The following is a 15,000-nucleotide window of genomic DNA, read 5'->3' as shown; positions in this document are numbered from 1 at the left end:
ATGCAAATCTTCACCAACTAATACCTCTTTTTTTTTTCCCCCTTTTGCCTTGGTCTTAATTTCATGCAAGAGAGTGAACTAGCCAGGTTCAGTATGAGAATAGTTCAGCCTTCTCTTACATACAGCCCACCTCATTTTTTTCAGGGTGACTCTGCCACCATCCCCCTCTTACCTTGCCTTTGGCAGAGACTACCAGGCTTCTTGCTCAGCCACAAGAGCACTGTTTAGTCTGTGAGCTCAGGATGTTTGTAGATGTTACTGTTAGAAGCTTTTTTGGCAATGCTGACTTTAGTTTTCTTGTAGAAAACCTGATGTACTTTGATAAATCTTGCTTTCTCCATCCGTTGCCCCTTTTAACACCAGAAGTCTGCAACTCAAAGAAAAACTATGCAGCCACACACAAGGAAATAAGCAATTAGCAAACAGATGCACAGACAAGTCAGGAGGAGAGAGCCAGGCAGTTTGTTCCTTGTTAACGGTTTAAACAATTTAAACCCACCAACTTACTGGTATCTCTGGCTTGAGCAAAGAGGGGCAACACAGTGCACAAACAGGCCAAGGAACTGCTGCAGCTTTACTCCATCTCCCTTCAAAGCTGCATTTGGACACAAGGCTGAGGAGAAAACATATTAGGAAAGTCCCTCTACTCATTGCCCAGAACATGGAAACTGAAGATCATTGAATAAGATGCATATAGTATTTAACACTGAATACAGATTTCAGTTTAGAGCTTCCTTCATCCCAGGGACTCAAAACAAGCAGTTCAAAACCGTAGTGACTCCTTGTTTTCTCCAGATACTGTTCCTTTGCCTGTATCCTTCTTTAGGAATGGATTTACAGCACTGAATCCCAATGTTATTTCAACTTTAGGAAGGAATAGGAAGCTTGGCAGATACTGCCACCACATGTTGCCAACTCTCCATTCAAATAATAGCTGGAATTGAGTAATAACCATGAATTCAAGTTCCATTTGAATTCATAGATAGGGAGAATAAAAATCTAAGTTTCTCAAAGATTTGTCTTTCTTGAGATATTTGGAAAGGGCGTGGTGGTTATGTATTTTGGTCTTTTCCAGTAAGCCAAAACTCTCATACTTTCTTACTTACCTTTCAGTGTCTTCTCATGTTTGTCATCTCAAAAAATCCCACCCTTCCCAAATTGATTCTGCACACCTTTTCAGGGAGGGGAGAAGGGTGAGATAAGTGACAGCTCAAGTAAGGGGCTCAGATCCTGAGAATTACCAGAATGCTGTCCCACAGAAATAAACCGTGGTAGTATGGGGTCTGAGGACCACTCAGGAGTCCCTGCTCTGCCATAAGGAAACAATTTTTCACCCTGGGAAAGAAGGTGATAGGAAAGTAAGTATAGCTCTGGCTGAACTGAGCTATGGGGAACCGCAAGCTCAAACTGGTTCACCCCTGTGTGGTTAAGGCATTTCTGTGTGTGTGGTTTTAACAGCTCTAAGCTGCTGTTGCTCGAGAGGTAATATTCCATTTACGTCCAAGCTATAAAGTTTTGGCAATAGTCCCCTCGGTTTATAACAGTTAGGGACTAGGGCAGATATTCTTCTCTCTAATGGGGAAAAGTCAATATTTTTTATACTGGTTTTGTGATTTTTTTAGTATTGTAAAGAAAGCACTTTAAATCTTTGTCTATTGCCTGAATGAATTAGGGAATAATATTGGACCACCCTACAAGCATAGCTGGATGGTTGTCATTTTTCAGCATTTTCCCTCAACTAGTCTCTAAGGAAAATGTGGGAATGATAATACATCATTCTTGTTTCAAGTAATTCAAACCATATTCCCAAGTCTTTAAACATATCCAGCACGAATCCAGCTGGAGCTCCCCAAAGCAACTTGCAAGTCATTCAATCACTGCAAAGGCCAGGAAACATTTGTAGTGGCAGAGAAAGATAATATAAACTCTGTAAACTTTTATCGATAGCTACATTTCAGAAGAGACCGAAGGGGAACAGGTACCTCAAGGAATGACAGAATGAAAGTACCTGAGAACTATCATGGAAGTTTACCAGCTTCAAAACAAACTGTTTGTCTGCCTTCAGCAGCCAGGGGAAAAAAAAGTTATTTGCGCAATAGTAAGAATTTTCTGTAGGAACCAGTGTTTGTGGGCAGCAAATGGAATAACAACAGGATACACATCTTTAGCTGTTTCTAGAGGATGAGGAAGGAAATCCCAATTTCTTCCCCAGAAGAGCCCGCGCTCCTGGATATGGCTGAAAACAGGGAATGCCTAGGGAAATCCACTGTGACTTCCCCCAGAATTCCTTGCAGAATGTCCCACCTATGGGAAGAGATTCACACTTACTGGGGTTTCTTAGTAAGAACAGAGGGATTTTTCAGCATTCACTTCCCTTTTCTATCGAAAGGATAAACTAGAGAAACCAGGGAGAATTTTCTCTCAGGAGGTGTGCTCTTCCTTCAGTACCTGCACAGGTACTTATCTGTACTCACTGTTGTCACAGATGTGCTATTTTAATGCAAGTTTTGAAATAGCCAAAAGAATTAAATCAGAGACACCACAGCTGGCTCCATATTAAAGGCCACAAACGATTCCATTCCAGAACACACAGGGAGGGTAAACACACAACACAACCCCCTCCCCCCCCAATCTACCTATATATTTGCAGAATTTCTGAGGACAGACTTCAGATCAAATGCCTACTGTTGAGAGAAAGGACATTTAATAACGTTTCAGGTTCAAGGGCTCGGTTATAACTGCACGAGCAATTAAGTCTGAACATTTTAAGGAATTGCTGGCCTTCATTTTTGTCAGCAGTGGTTTGTGCCAGCTGGCACTTCCTATGGACACAAATTTTCTGATCACTAGTTAGTGAATCTCAGTTGACAGACAGTAACACGTAGCTGTGCAAAGGTAACTGCGTTCAAATCCCAACTGCAAGTACACAGCCGACTAGCTTAAGTCATCCATGAACCCCTCGGAAAAGAACATATTACAGGTACAATACATACACGTTGTTTTCCGCTACTATAAAATGGCACAAGAAAAAATGATTCACTGGGATCTCCTAAAGAATTGCTCGTTTTTAATCTCAACTGTCCAGGCACTGGTGTATCAATAACAAAAAATAAAAGGTTAAAAATAGCGTACAGTTTTGCACAGAAGACAACATTTGAATAGAAGCACATCATTTTAATTTGCTTTGAAGTTTAAAGCAATCCAAACAAAAAAAGTTAGCTTTTACAGAGTAAATGCACATAGTTTACAGCCAGCTACATGTATGCAAGAATAATAGCAAACCTCACATGAACACTGAAGTATTCTCAAATTGTCATTTGTGAGTGTTTAGCTATGACTCCAAGGGCATAATTATGTTCACATATGCAGGGTAGGCAGACTCTCTTAAATAGAAAAACCAAAAACTTACATAACTGAGTCTTAACAGACAGAAAGTTGAATAAAGCAGTACATTTACCTGGCACACTTCAGTGTTCAGCTGGTTTTCCAAGTTTAAACAGTTTAAACAGGAAGCAACATTTACAGAGGCTCTCCAATCTTTTGTCTCTGGAAGCATTCTTTTAAAATACTACAGTCTGAGGAATGTTACAAATGTCATAAGAACAAACAGAATAGCAGAAACTCATTAACACACACCTCAATCAGAAATGAAATATATGGAGTGCATTATGTAAACAGGGAACTAGAGAGGTGCAATGTCAATATACAAGTGGACTGGCTGATGTTTCAGTTACAATTAAATCAAAAAACTCCATAAATCCATAGTGCAAACCTACTTAAACCAAGACAGGCTAGCAGATCAGAAATACAGACAGAACCAGCAGATCTATCTGTCAGTTAGAAGGCTGGGCTCAGCCCCTGCAACACTAAAAACTCGCCTGTTTTCACACAGCTCTACAGGGACTGGATGGCTAATACAGGGGCTGTGAAATGCGATGGCATTCACTAAAGTCTATTTTTTAATGACTTTCTAAACTCGGGCCACTCTTGCCACGTCCCCCCAGTATGGCACAGACACTCAGTGACAACCAGTGCTCTGTAACACAGCCAGCCAGCCAGGCCGTGGCAGAAGAATCCCTTTCCCCCTGATGAATGCATCCTCCAGTGCCATCTTTTGACTGGTTCAGGAAACTGCAGTCTCACAGCGTTTCCCAAACCTACCGGGCTGCTGAGTCAGAACTAACAGCTTGCAGTAACATTTCAGTTTCATCTAGGCAAGGGAAATATGTGGAAACTAATTAATTACTGAGAGTTTTTTAGACATCCAAGTCCTTTGCCTCTAGCACAGAAAAGTGTGACAAACACACTGCATTCAAATATGAATCAAGATGACCATTTAAGTTACAAGAAAGTTTACATGCACTCCTTTCAGTTCTGTAGTTAAGGATATTACTGAACGTAGCATCTTCTTATTCCCTTTGAGTTTTTAAAATAAATATCAAGAAAACTGCATAAATAATTTGAAGATCTTTGGGAAATATTTCAGAGGTAACTTTGTATGTACTAGCAATTTAAAAATAACAAAATCCCAGGAAACTTTGGATTTATGTTTTGTTACATAAAGCAAGCCAAAAAGATCACCCCTGAAGCTTAAAACATTGCTTAAACACCCATTAAAAAGGTGGAATAATAAGCTGATGGTCTATTTTTAGCTGTTGCCTCCAATATTCAATTGTCCTTGTTAACGTCTTCTACTTGGCGACTCCGGGGGGTCTGTTCTCACCCAGACAAGGCACACACATGGTACCCAGTGAATTAATGGGATATGAACATGTAACGAAGGGAGAACGTATCCAATAGACAGAGGAGAGTAACTCTCATGAAGTCTAGGCTAATCCAAGTATTAATTGTATTCATGAACTCCAAAGCTAAATATTGTCTTTGCCAATTTACATTTTGGCTATGCCTGAATAATCTGGATAGCCTGAAGAATAATCCACCGTCTACAGAACAAAAAATACAGTAAGTAGCTATTCCTGCACTTAGTATCTGAACAACAGCATCACAGCAAGACTTAAGTCAGTCATGAGTACTCCAGATTTTTCCTGGGAAGATAACCAGAAAAAGCCCACTACAGCACACATTTAAGCATTCCCCTTGCTTCTTTAAAACAACCAAGTTCCCCTTGGTGGGCACATCACAGACCATGCTCTCTGTTTTTAAGGTAACATTTTCCAGAGAAAGAAGTTAATACAGCCAAAAAGCCTCCACTGCAAGGTGGCTGAACATACTATAGGTGGCTTTTAGAAGTATCAGCAATTAGTAGAGCAAATTACATGAAGTACTCCAACACTGCGTGGAGAACATGGCAAGGGTCAAAATAAAAGGAAAGCAAATGACAAAAGCCCAGACTGATTGTTCTGTAAGCTTCAGGCTTTTCCATACAGCCTACAGAACTACTGCAACAGAAATGCTATGATCTACAGCATAAAATGTTCTATCCTGCACAGCTCACATAGAAATCAAACCACATGCTTTGTTTAAAAACAAACTGCATGGTTTTGAACATAGTTTGATTACAGATAACAAGAGGAAGAAAAGTCACAAGCCATAAGAAGGCCACAAAGTGCATAAGGAGTCATTCATAAAATAAAGCCATTGCACACAATGCACAGTTCAAGTGAACTGAAGTACCACACTGGAAGAGTTGATAGCACAGTTCTGTCCACACCAGTGTAGCAGCATTTATATGTAGAAAGCTATTGCCCCAAATTTATAATGATCATCTTCCTCATAAGGATCATGAATGCAGACTAAGAAGTACTCAAGGTGCAGATAAGAGATTTCTGTTTGGAAAGCTGTACAAGTTCTTGTAACATTAAACTTCCGATTTTGACACTCAACTGTATGGTTTTGGAAAACCCTGTAAATTATGACATAATGAACTAGCTAAGCCTCGGTGCTGAATGCAACACATCATTTTGCAATTGGCTGAATATTCATTTTGTTTTGCAACAACAAAACCCGATACCTGAATATTCAGACAATTTGGAGGACGAGGTTATACTGTCAGCTGCACTTCTGTGCACAGGCTCAAGTTGGAAGAAGTGATACAGCAGTTAGAGGGGAATGCTTACAAGAAAATCTCAGTTATTATTTTCTCCATCATTCTGCACAGAGGCTGTCTGCACTGAAAAAAAACCAAAAACAAACCTGTCACAACTTCTACAGTTTTCTGCTTTCTGGCCGCCTTAGCCATAGCGATGTGTTCTTCCCCTGTACTCCCAATACAGATACTGGTAATACAAAGTCAGGCTCTGCCAGACATTTTAGGGTAATACAGCTCATTCTTAGGTAGCATGAAACTATTTGAGTGAATCTTGTCTTCACAAATGACAGGCTGGACTAGTTAAGATTTCTCATCACATTAAGAAACCTTTAAAAGTCTATGAAGTAGCATTCAGCAAGTTCTTGCTTAGCTGTGTGAGTGACCTGACAGGGTAGCAAGGAAAACGGACGCTATAGCAGAGTGTTTCATAGGTCTCTCTTGCCTAAGGAAGGAAAGTTCCAGAAAATAAAGAGGATGATGCAGCAGAACTAGAAATCCACATACACCAATATCGAGAGATGATAACCTGAAGAGTTCAACAATCAGATCCTCTCTCACTAACCTACAACACTGCTCAAACTTCAAAGAAAAAGCAAGTATCACCTGTTTAGTGAAGAAAAAAAACACTGTTCTAGGTCCCTGCGCCATATTTTGTCTTGAGGTAGCAACATAGAAAACTCTACACACTGACTACTACCTCAGTCTCTATGAATCTTCAGAGCAACCGAATAGAAGTTTCAGGTATGGGAAGTTATAGAAAGTACTGTCTTCCCCATTCTTCCAACAGGCTACTGTGCAGTAAAACAACAAAAAGGATGTAGTTGAAAGCAACCACTAAGAGAAGTGAATAATGCTGCCCAAGAATGTATTTTATGCCCCCCGCCCTCACCCTTCAGGTCTCTGAAGATGACTGAATGGCCTTGTCTAGATTAACAGATGAAAACTAACAATTTTGAATTAAGAGATGTGTAAAGGCATTCCTAAGGGTCAGTTCCCATTTGTCACGTTGCCAAGAGACCACACACAGTAAGGCAGCAAAATTATTCATAGTTGCCCACAGTCAACCTTCTGTTTTGTCCATAGCTGCATGTTCCTCATAACTTTCCTTTTGCCCACCACATTGGCACTGACATTCAGTGGTCCACTCCAGTCTTTCAATCTTCCACCTTCTTCTAGGAAGCCTTGTCACACTGCTATCCATCCAGCAAGTAGACTACCACTTCATAGGTTGACATCATGATAGCCGTGTTTGGAATCTGTCTGATCAGATGTGTAGTTAAACCTCGGTAGAGGGATCCATAGCCTTCTTCTCGCACAAGCAAAGATAATGTCTGGAAGAAAGATCTGTATTTTGTTCCCTCTTCTCTTAGTCTTGTTCGTACAACCTCTGTACAAAGAAAACCACATGTGGTTATATTCACCACTTTTCATCATCTTTCCCAGAAACCAATTAGTGATTTTACATTACAAACTTCCCCCTCCCCAAGTTTTCAGTCTCAGAAAAACTCTTTAAAAAAAAAAGAGAAGACAGAGAAGCAAACTAAGTAAGCGTAAGAGGAGAACAAGTTAAATTTTTGTCAGTATTAGATAGCTAACGAAACAACAAAAGTTCATTTTCTTAGTTAAAAGTCCAGAAGAGGACTTTTCTTTGGGCTTACCTTTTAGCTTGAAAGTTGCCACTAGTGAAGTACTCAATCCACTAACACACTTTATGTATACACAAGTACTTCACATAAAAATTACATGCAACTGAAAACCAAACTAGACAGGCTGCTTTCCTAGAAGAGGGACAAGAACTTGCTGGCAAATTATGTGAAATTGCTGAGTGTATAGAGAGATTGCAAGTGCAAAAAGACCTTCTCCTACAGTACTTCGGGCCATACTCTGGCAAATCCTTTGGAAAAATAAATATTGCCTGAGAAGAGGCCATGCTAGATATCCACTTAAAAATACTTCCATTTCTTAATGCTACACTCACATTGATGCACTGAATCTGGTGTGAAAAGCTTTAGACAAAGAACTAGTTCTTGAGCGAGTCAAAGTCTGCTACAAGTATCACCAAAAAGACTCCCTTTGATCACTTTGCCTCAGGCTCTCAGCTGTATGTGCCCCACTTACCATGGGGATATGCTATTGATGTGGCACAAGTTTTAGAAGTGGCAGCAGCCATCATCATTCCAACAAAGTCCGAAGCTTCTTTTGCCGCCTCATCCTCATTGTCCATGGCAGAAGCAGTCTTACACTCCAGTAGTTTCCTCTTGATACTCTCATAAATAACAAAATGAATAACAGTCTCAGATATGCCTGCGTAGGATGCCGACATTCCTCTGTAAAAGCCTTTAATACCATCTGATCGATAAACTTTTCGGACACATTCAAAAGCGCTCATTCGCTTTTCTCCACGATTCCTAAGAAGGAGAGAGCAAGACAAACATCAAGCTGGTGCAACTTGAGACTGGAAAAATAATTAAACCATTTTTAGTGACAAGAAGATATAGGAAACATCTCACACTGATGCTGAGGGGCTCCAATTCAGATACATTTAAGAACACACAACCTGAAGTAGAAGTCCCAAAGGCCTTCAGCACTAAACACGGGTAAAGCCTTACACTGAATCCAAGCCAAACTTCACGTGGTAATTAAAGTATCATGTAGACAAGTTGAACAGCTCTGGGCCTCCCCAGGTCTTACAGAATACAGGCCTAAATTGCTTGAAAAGAGACTCCCAAATGAACCGCAAATGTCAATCACTCATGAAAAATGACCATTTTCTTCTGCATAATGAAAGTGGATTTTTCTCTAAATTTTGCTTCAAACATCTCCATATCATGGCAATTACACATCGTGTTTCAGAAGCGCAGGTCTTGCAGTACAGCCCAAACTAAACGATTCTATGACTACATGGCTGTAAGGCACACAAACATGGAAACAGTGGCGAAGAGTTCAAACAGCAGTTCTCACAGCATCACAGCTATCAGCAAACAACTAGGATATCCAAAGGGCACATACCAACCAGTACAATAGATGATTCAATTTGATTCAATTAAGCCACTGCTGATGTCAAGGGAAATGCTCAATAGACACGATTGTATCAACCAATATTTGGTAAATAAAATCTTATTCCCATTTTTGGCTTGCTTACTAAACAGATTTGTGCATATTGAAATACTTAGTATACTGTACACAGCTATGCAAAACATTATGAAACTATATAAAATATGCTTCATTGCAGCAGCGAGTGCAGGCACTTGAAGCGTATGGATTCTGCCAGCAGAGGTCTCCCGAGTGGGCAAGTCCCACAGAATAAACCAGCAAATAACCTTGAAGAAGTTATGGTAACTAGTATGGATATCGTCAAAGCAAGACAGCCAGTGGCAGTAGCTATTACGCAAGCAGAACAGGGTATCACTAGATGCAGAATTTAAGTCCTGATGGTCAGAGCCTGCAGTGTCAGACAGCATCATCGGTACCAAGCACAACTAAGAGAAAGAGTGGGGGCACGTAGCTGCAAACCAGATCAGTAAGCTAGGCGGTAGGTGCTGCAGAGGACTGCAGGGCTAGTGCTGACCTGCTGACAGGCAAAAGAAAAGAGTCAAAGAACAACTGGTGAGAAGAGCAGTTGGCCCTACAGCTGCCAGCTCCAGGGTCACCCCAATCCCCACACCCCCGGTACACCTGGATGGGTGCACTGACAACTGCTGTAGGAGTTTGTTTTTCTGATATTTAAGATGCACAATACTGTCATGAAGGCCAAAGCAATGTCACTTTGGAAATAAAAAAAACATGCCTTCTCCAGCTCTTACTGGGATCAGTGGGATTTTTGACAAGAACTTCAACAAACAAGATCAGGCCAGGATAATCCCACAGGACAAGTGTTTTTGTTTCTCAAGAACTGAATTAGAAGAGCTGAGAATGCAGTATGCGCTAGACTAGCCCATGTAATTGCAATGTCCTACAAAGACAAAGTATTTCCTTCTTTAGGTCTCCCATGTGATCGATGTGCTTGATATAATATACAGAAATAATGTGCACAAGCAATCCATAATTTTCCCTAACTTCCTTAAAGCCCTATAGCTTAAGCAATTTAACTGATTAATCAGTAAAAAACAATCAGAGGCACAAGATGCCATCCAGTTGCACATAGCACCAAAACCACCTTAGAATTAGTCATGATTATCACCACAATCATATGGTGATATCACAAAAAAAATATCTCATGGTAAAATTAGTTCTGGAATATGTTTACTATGGTCATCCTGCAGCTGACAATACACCCACTAAGAGGAAAAATGCTAATATCCACTTAATACAGAAAGTCCAACAGATCTCCAAAATGGGAATATGTGGCTCAGTAATATATTCAGGATGGCTGAAGAAAAAATTTATATTGTATGCTAAGTTTTCAGTAAGAAAGTCTATAAAATGAACAAGACAGTTGCACTGAGACACTTGCGTCTTATCAGTCTCTCCTTAGTTTTAAATAGATGGGAATATAGTCTTCCTTCCTTCTTATTTGCATAAAATTTTACTACTTTATAAGTTTTGTAACAATAAACAGTTTCTGTAACTGATTCTGTAATAAGCCGAAACAATTTCTATTGACTATCTTGCATTAGGACAATTCCTGTGTTTGGATCCATGAAAGCAGTCTTGCTCTTTTCATAGTAGACTAGAGTATGTAAAAAATGAAAACCAGGATGTTTCAAGGCATTTTTCTAAACTTTTGCTAAAATATTTAAACCCTTATTTCAGGGATGTTCAGCTCAACAGCTAAAACCAGAGCGGATGTATTACTGCAGGAAAACATAGGCATATGGTTGGTAGAATATTATTTCAATGAGACTGTAACATTTTAATTCATTCCAAATGTGCTGGCCTGTCTACTACAGTGCCTCAAGTGCGCCTTACAACAGAGATTAAAGTAGATAGAAATGACAGTGTAAATTGTAGAGAGATCAGCATCAACTTTCTAATTTGAAATTGTGGATATTTAAGGAATCATTCCATTTTGGGATGCAGAACAGATGCAGAACAGATTCACAACATTTAAGTGAAGTCTTATCACAGCAGTGAGATTTCCCATCGTCACCAGGAGATCCTCTTTTTAAGAAGATTCTTACCTTGCATCAAGCTGTAATCGTGTCTTTACTAGCCAAATGGGATTAGTTGTTGTGATTGCAGTAAAACCTAAAATATTTAAAAAGAAAAGTTAGATGTGATAGTATCATAAGAGCAACTGCATCTAAGTTCGAAATGCACACAGTAAGGTACAATGGATGCAAAAACTCGGACTATACTGAATTTTAGAAAGTACCCATTGGAGCTCTTTACTGATGTTTTAGCTTATTTTTTAATTTTACATTAACATTGAGTAAGTTTGATTCTTAGCAAGAGACGCCCCACATAAAATCAGCCCAATTGTGTACATTTCTCTGCCTATCTAATCATACCAACCCTGTTTTGACACCACAGAACAGCAAAGCTAGCTAGATTGGTAGTAGCCAATTTGGAAAACATGTCAATAAGAACACATTACAGATACAGCTATAGCAATTTGAGATGGCAGAAAACATTGTGTCAATTTAATTTGCTACCTGAAATACAATCCGAGTTTAAAAGCATGCAGACTGAATAAATACTACTTTTGGTGCAGTTAAAAGGCATGTATTACTCTAAGTTAAGAGACCTTTTAATACTGAACTATGAAGAGCAGTTAAATTTGAGCACTAATGCTTTATTTAGTATTCAAAGCAGAGATTGTTTGTTGGCCCAGGAATACTTTTAACAAGGATATGAGTGCTTAAATTGTTAAATAGTATGACTTCTAACTATCCAGACAGACAGCAACTATTCGAGCTTGCGTAAAGGCTAAGGGTTAAAGCTTTGATTTTCAGTCCACTAAAGAAAAAGGAAGAAAAAGAGAAAAGGAAACAAATTTAAAAAAAAAATAAAGAAAAGAAGTAAGAATCACTCTTACTTCTGCACAACCGTGGAGAGAAAGAGCAGAGTGAAAGGCAGCTCTGAAAAAAAAAAATCAAATAAAAAAAAGCCATCTAGAGTTGTAATAGCACACGTGCACCATTAATGAGGTGACATGTCTGCAGGAGAGAAAAGGAAAAGGGAAGAGCTGGAACATGGCCAGGCAAGAGATGATAAATTTAGACACTTGCTTTCTAAGTGACACACATCACTTGTATATCACTACAAAGACATGCTGCCCTCCTGCAAGGGAATGGACTGGGGTTGTGGGAAAGCAACAAAGAGTTATCTTGTTCAGTGCATAACTGCTGCACAATACTTATACAACAAACAGGCTATCAATAAGCTTGTTTATGGAGATCGTTAACAGCTTACATAAATAAATATATTTAGCAGAACTGTTTGCATGTGTTACTTCTGTTCAATCACAATCTAGGTTTACGTTGCACACAAATGACTGCAATACTCTGAGAAATGCCAAGGGATCTTAACTGTTTTAAGGTTTGTTCTGCCTCCCACCCCAAATCTTAAATAGGTCATTAGGATTTTCAGTTACAGTTCTAAAGACATACTATGAGGGTTAGCAGCTACTAAGATTTAGCTATATTTCTGTGCCAAAATAGCAAAACCACATTAGGGATTTCAGTTTAATCTTTTGATTAAACAGATTTTCAAACTGACTCAAGCCCCTTAACTAAGTAACTTCCTGTGAATTTATTGAGTAGATAATAAAGGTTTGGATTGGGCTTTTTTTTAATACATTACTTTTTTTCTATGTCTAGGTATATGCATGTCCTTCATATGATGCAATGAAATCCTAACAAGCCAGAAGTGCCTTTTATCTGTATTTCATGTAGGCAACCAATTACGTAAAATCTTAAAGCATCAGGGAACTACTCTGGCATAACAAGGAACAGAATGATTTTAAAACATATTGCATCTGCAAAAAAAGGTTCCGCAGTTCAACAGCCAGAGCCCTTCTGACCTGTCTCCCAATGCCATAGGAACTCCACTGATTCCAGCAAGACTTGACCCTGGGTTGAACTAAACTGAAAGGAAACATTGTTTTTGCATATTTTTTTCTTTATACTAGCATTAGGAAAGCTTTAATTTTCTTTTACTTCAAATCGGAATCTTGCCGTATCTATAGAGCAGTCAAGGGCACTAGGAATGCACAGGACTGCGAAGGCTTTTCTATAAGGTGGGAAAAATAACTAACTTGCCCTACCAACACGTTTTCTAGGAAAAACATCTCACTAGAAAAAAAAAAAAATCTAAAACATTAGCTCTTAAGTCCCTCCTAGTTCTTAATTAAGAGTGAACAAGAAAAAGAAAGTCTTTTGCACTCCTATTTAAGTTACACAGTTTGGAATTTTGTTACTGTCAGCACAGCCAATTTTTTTCCCTAAGGGTGTCATAAGCCTAAATAGCATGACAGTTTCAGCCAAAGCTTTCAAATCAAAGAGCCTTCAATAATTCAGGTTTCAGGATGAAACAACTACAGCTCAATTCTTACAGGTAGTGTGGCAAATACAGTTAGTGGAAGAGGAAAGAAATTAGAAGTTGAGTGATGCTAACACCCAAGGAAAGCACTCCAAAACATGAAACATCCAGAATTTTGGGATCTTTAAGATAAGTGTTTCTTTTTAAACGCAGAAAAACTGTAGCAAAAGTTTTGAAGAATTCTTTTTAACCAGAAAAACTGGTTAAAAAATAAAGGTGGGGGGCTTTCAACACCTACTATGAAGCACTGATCAATTGTATAAATTGTTTCCTTTTTCTTTTTTTCTTTTTTTTTCTTTGTAGAAGTCTCAGTGAACTTTATAATGCTCAATGTGTTCTATCCTCAAGAAAGGTTAAGATTCCAGATTCATTAGAAGTATAGATCAATTTGGCAATACCAGAAACTCCTGTACTTTTCTGCAGGTTTGTTTTTTTTTTTTTTTTTTTAATTCTGTGAAATTGTATCCCAGTTTCAGATGGAAAGAATTATCTCAATCTTTTTGAACTATATCAGCTACTGACAGGTAAGATCCCAGGTATTCCTATTATGCATCACATTTCAAAGGTTAGGGGTTTTTTTAATCTATAAGCCAATGTAATTGATACAGACACGTGTGAATATGTAATGCTGAATTAAAATCCAAAGTAGTAAAATAAAAACAAACGGAAAGAGAAAACAAAGAGACAGAAAGGAGATTGTATACATATTAAAAAAAAAGAAAAAGAAAAGAGGTCTTTGATAATGTGACAACACAGAATATCGGCTGCAGCACTTTAAAGGCAGCTCTGGGACACTGAAAAAAAAAAAAAAATAAAAGGCCTAGTTGAACCCAGTAGGGACATTCAATTAGCCAGAGCTAAGTAAAGTTACAGCTATCAGTGAAAGGTATTTTCCACCTTTCCCTGAACTGCACAGAAAAAAATAACTCTTAACAGAGTTAAGAAGTGATGTCTTTGCACAATGCACATCATTTGAGTAGATAAAGAAAGTGAATTCCCCTTAGTTTGTTTATTTAATAGATATTACAAACCCAATGTGTGGTTCTTACACTAGAGGCTGCAAGAGACGCTCAGTTCAGTACTCACGAGGTTTAAGTTAGTCCATATTTCTGCAGGAAGTGACCTGCGGATGGGGAGCATGAGATGACACGATCTCACTCTTTTCACGGGAGAAATGTACAGTAAATGCCTAAAATAGACACAGGCTTTTCTGTATCATAACAACAAGCAGTGACCTCAACAGACACATGTGTACAAATCGAATCCCATTGGAAGGATTTGTGAATTAGTTATTGTGAGATCTAACTGTTTTCAGGTAAAAGTTTAGGAAAAAAAGAAAGAAAAATAATCAAGAACAGGCCACAGATAGTAAAATAGTTGTGTAAAATGCACTGAGTACTGAAATTTCTGCTCATTTGCAGCAGTTCAATTTTTTAATCTCCAAATACTTACCTATATATCAAATTTAT

General features: G+C 38.7%; 1 protein-coding gene across 1 annotated transcript in view; it reads right to left on the bottom strand.

Moving 5' to 3' along the window:
• Positions 1-2,689: 2,689 nt before the first annotated feature.
• Positions 2,690-15,000, bottom strand: part of SLC25A36 (solute carrier family 25 member 36) — a 35,112-nt gene continuing 22,801 nt past the window's right edge. The window contains exons 5-7 of the mRNA XM_074153216.1: positions 11,170-11,236; positions 8,168-8,457; positions 2,690-7,436 (exon numbers count right to left, since the gene is read on the bottom strand). Of these exons, the coding sequence (XP_074009317.1) occupies positions 7,243-7,436; positions 8,168-8,457; positions 11,170-11,236 (551 nt within the window). The 3' untranslated portion in view covers positions 2,690-7,242. The remainder of the gene's footprint in view (positions 7,437-8,167; positions 8,458-11,169; positions 11,237-15,000) is intronic.

This window comes from Numenius arquata, chromosome 9 (genome assembly GCF_964106895.1).
Source record: "Numenius arquata chromosome 9, bNumArq3.hap1.1, whole genome shotgun sequence".
Taxonomy (NCBI): Eukaryota; Metazoa; Chordata; class Aves; order Charadriiformes; family Scolopacidae; genus Numenius; species Numenius arquata.
This window is presented reverse-complemented; position numbering and strand designations above follow the sequence as displayed.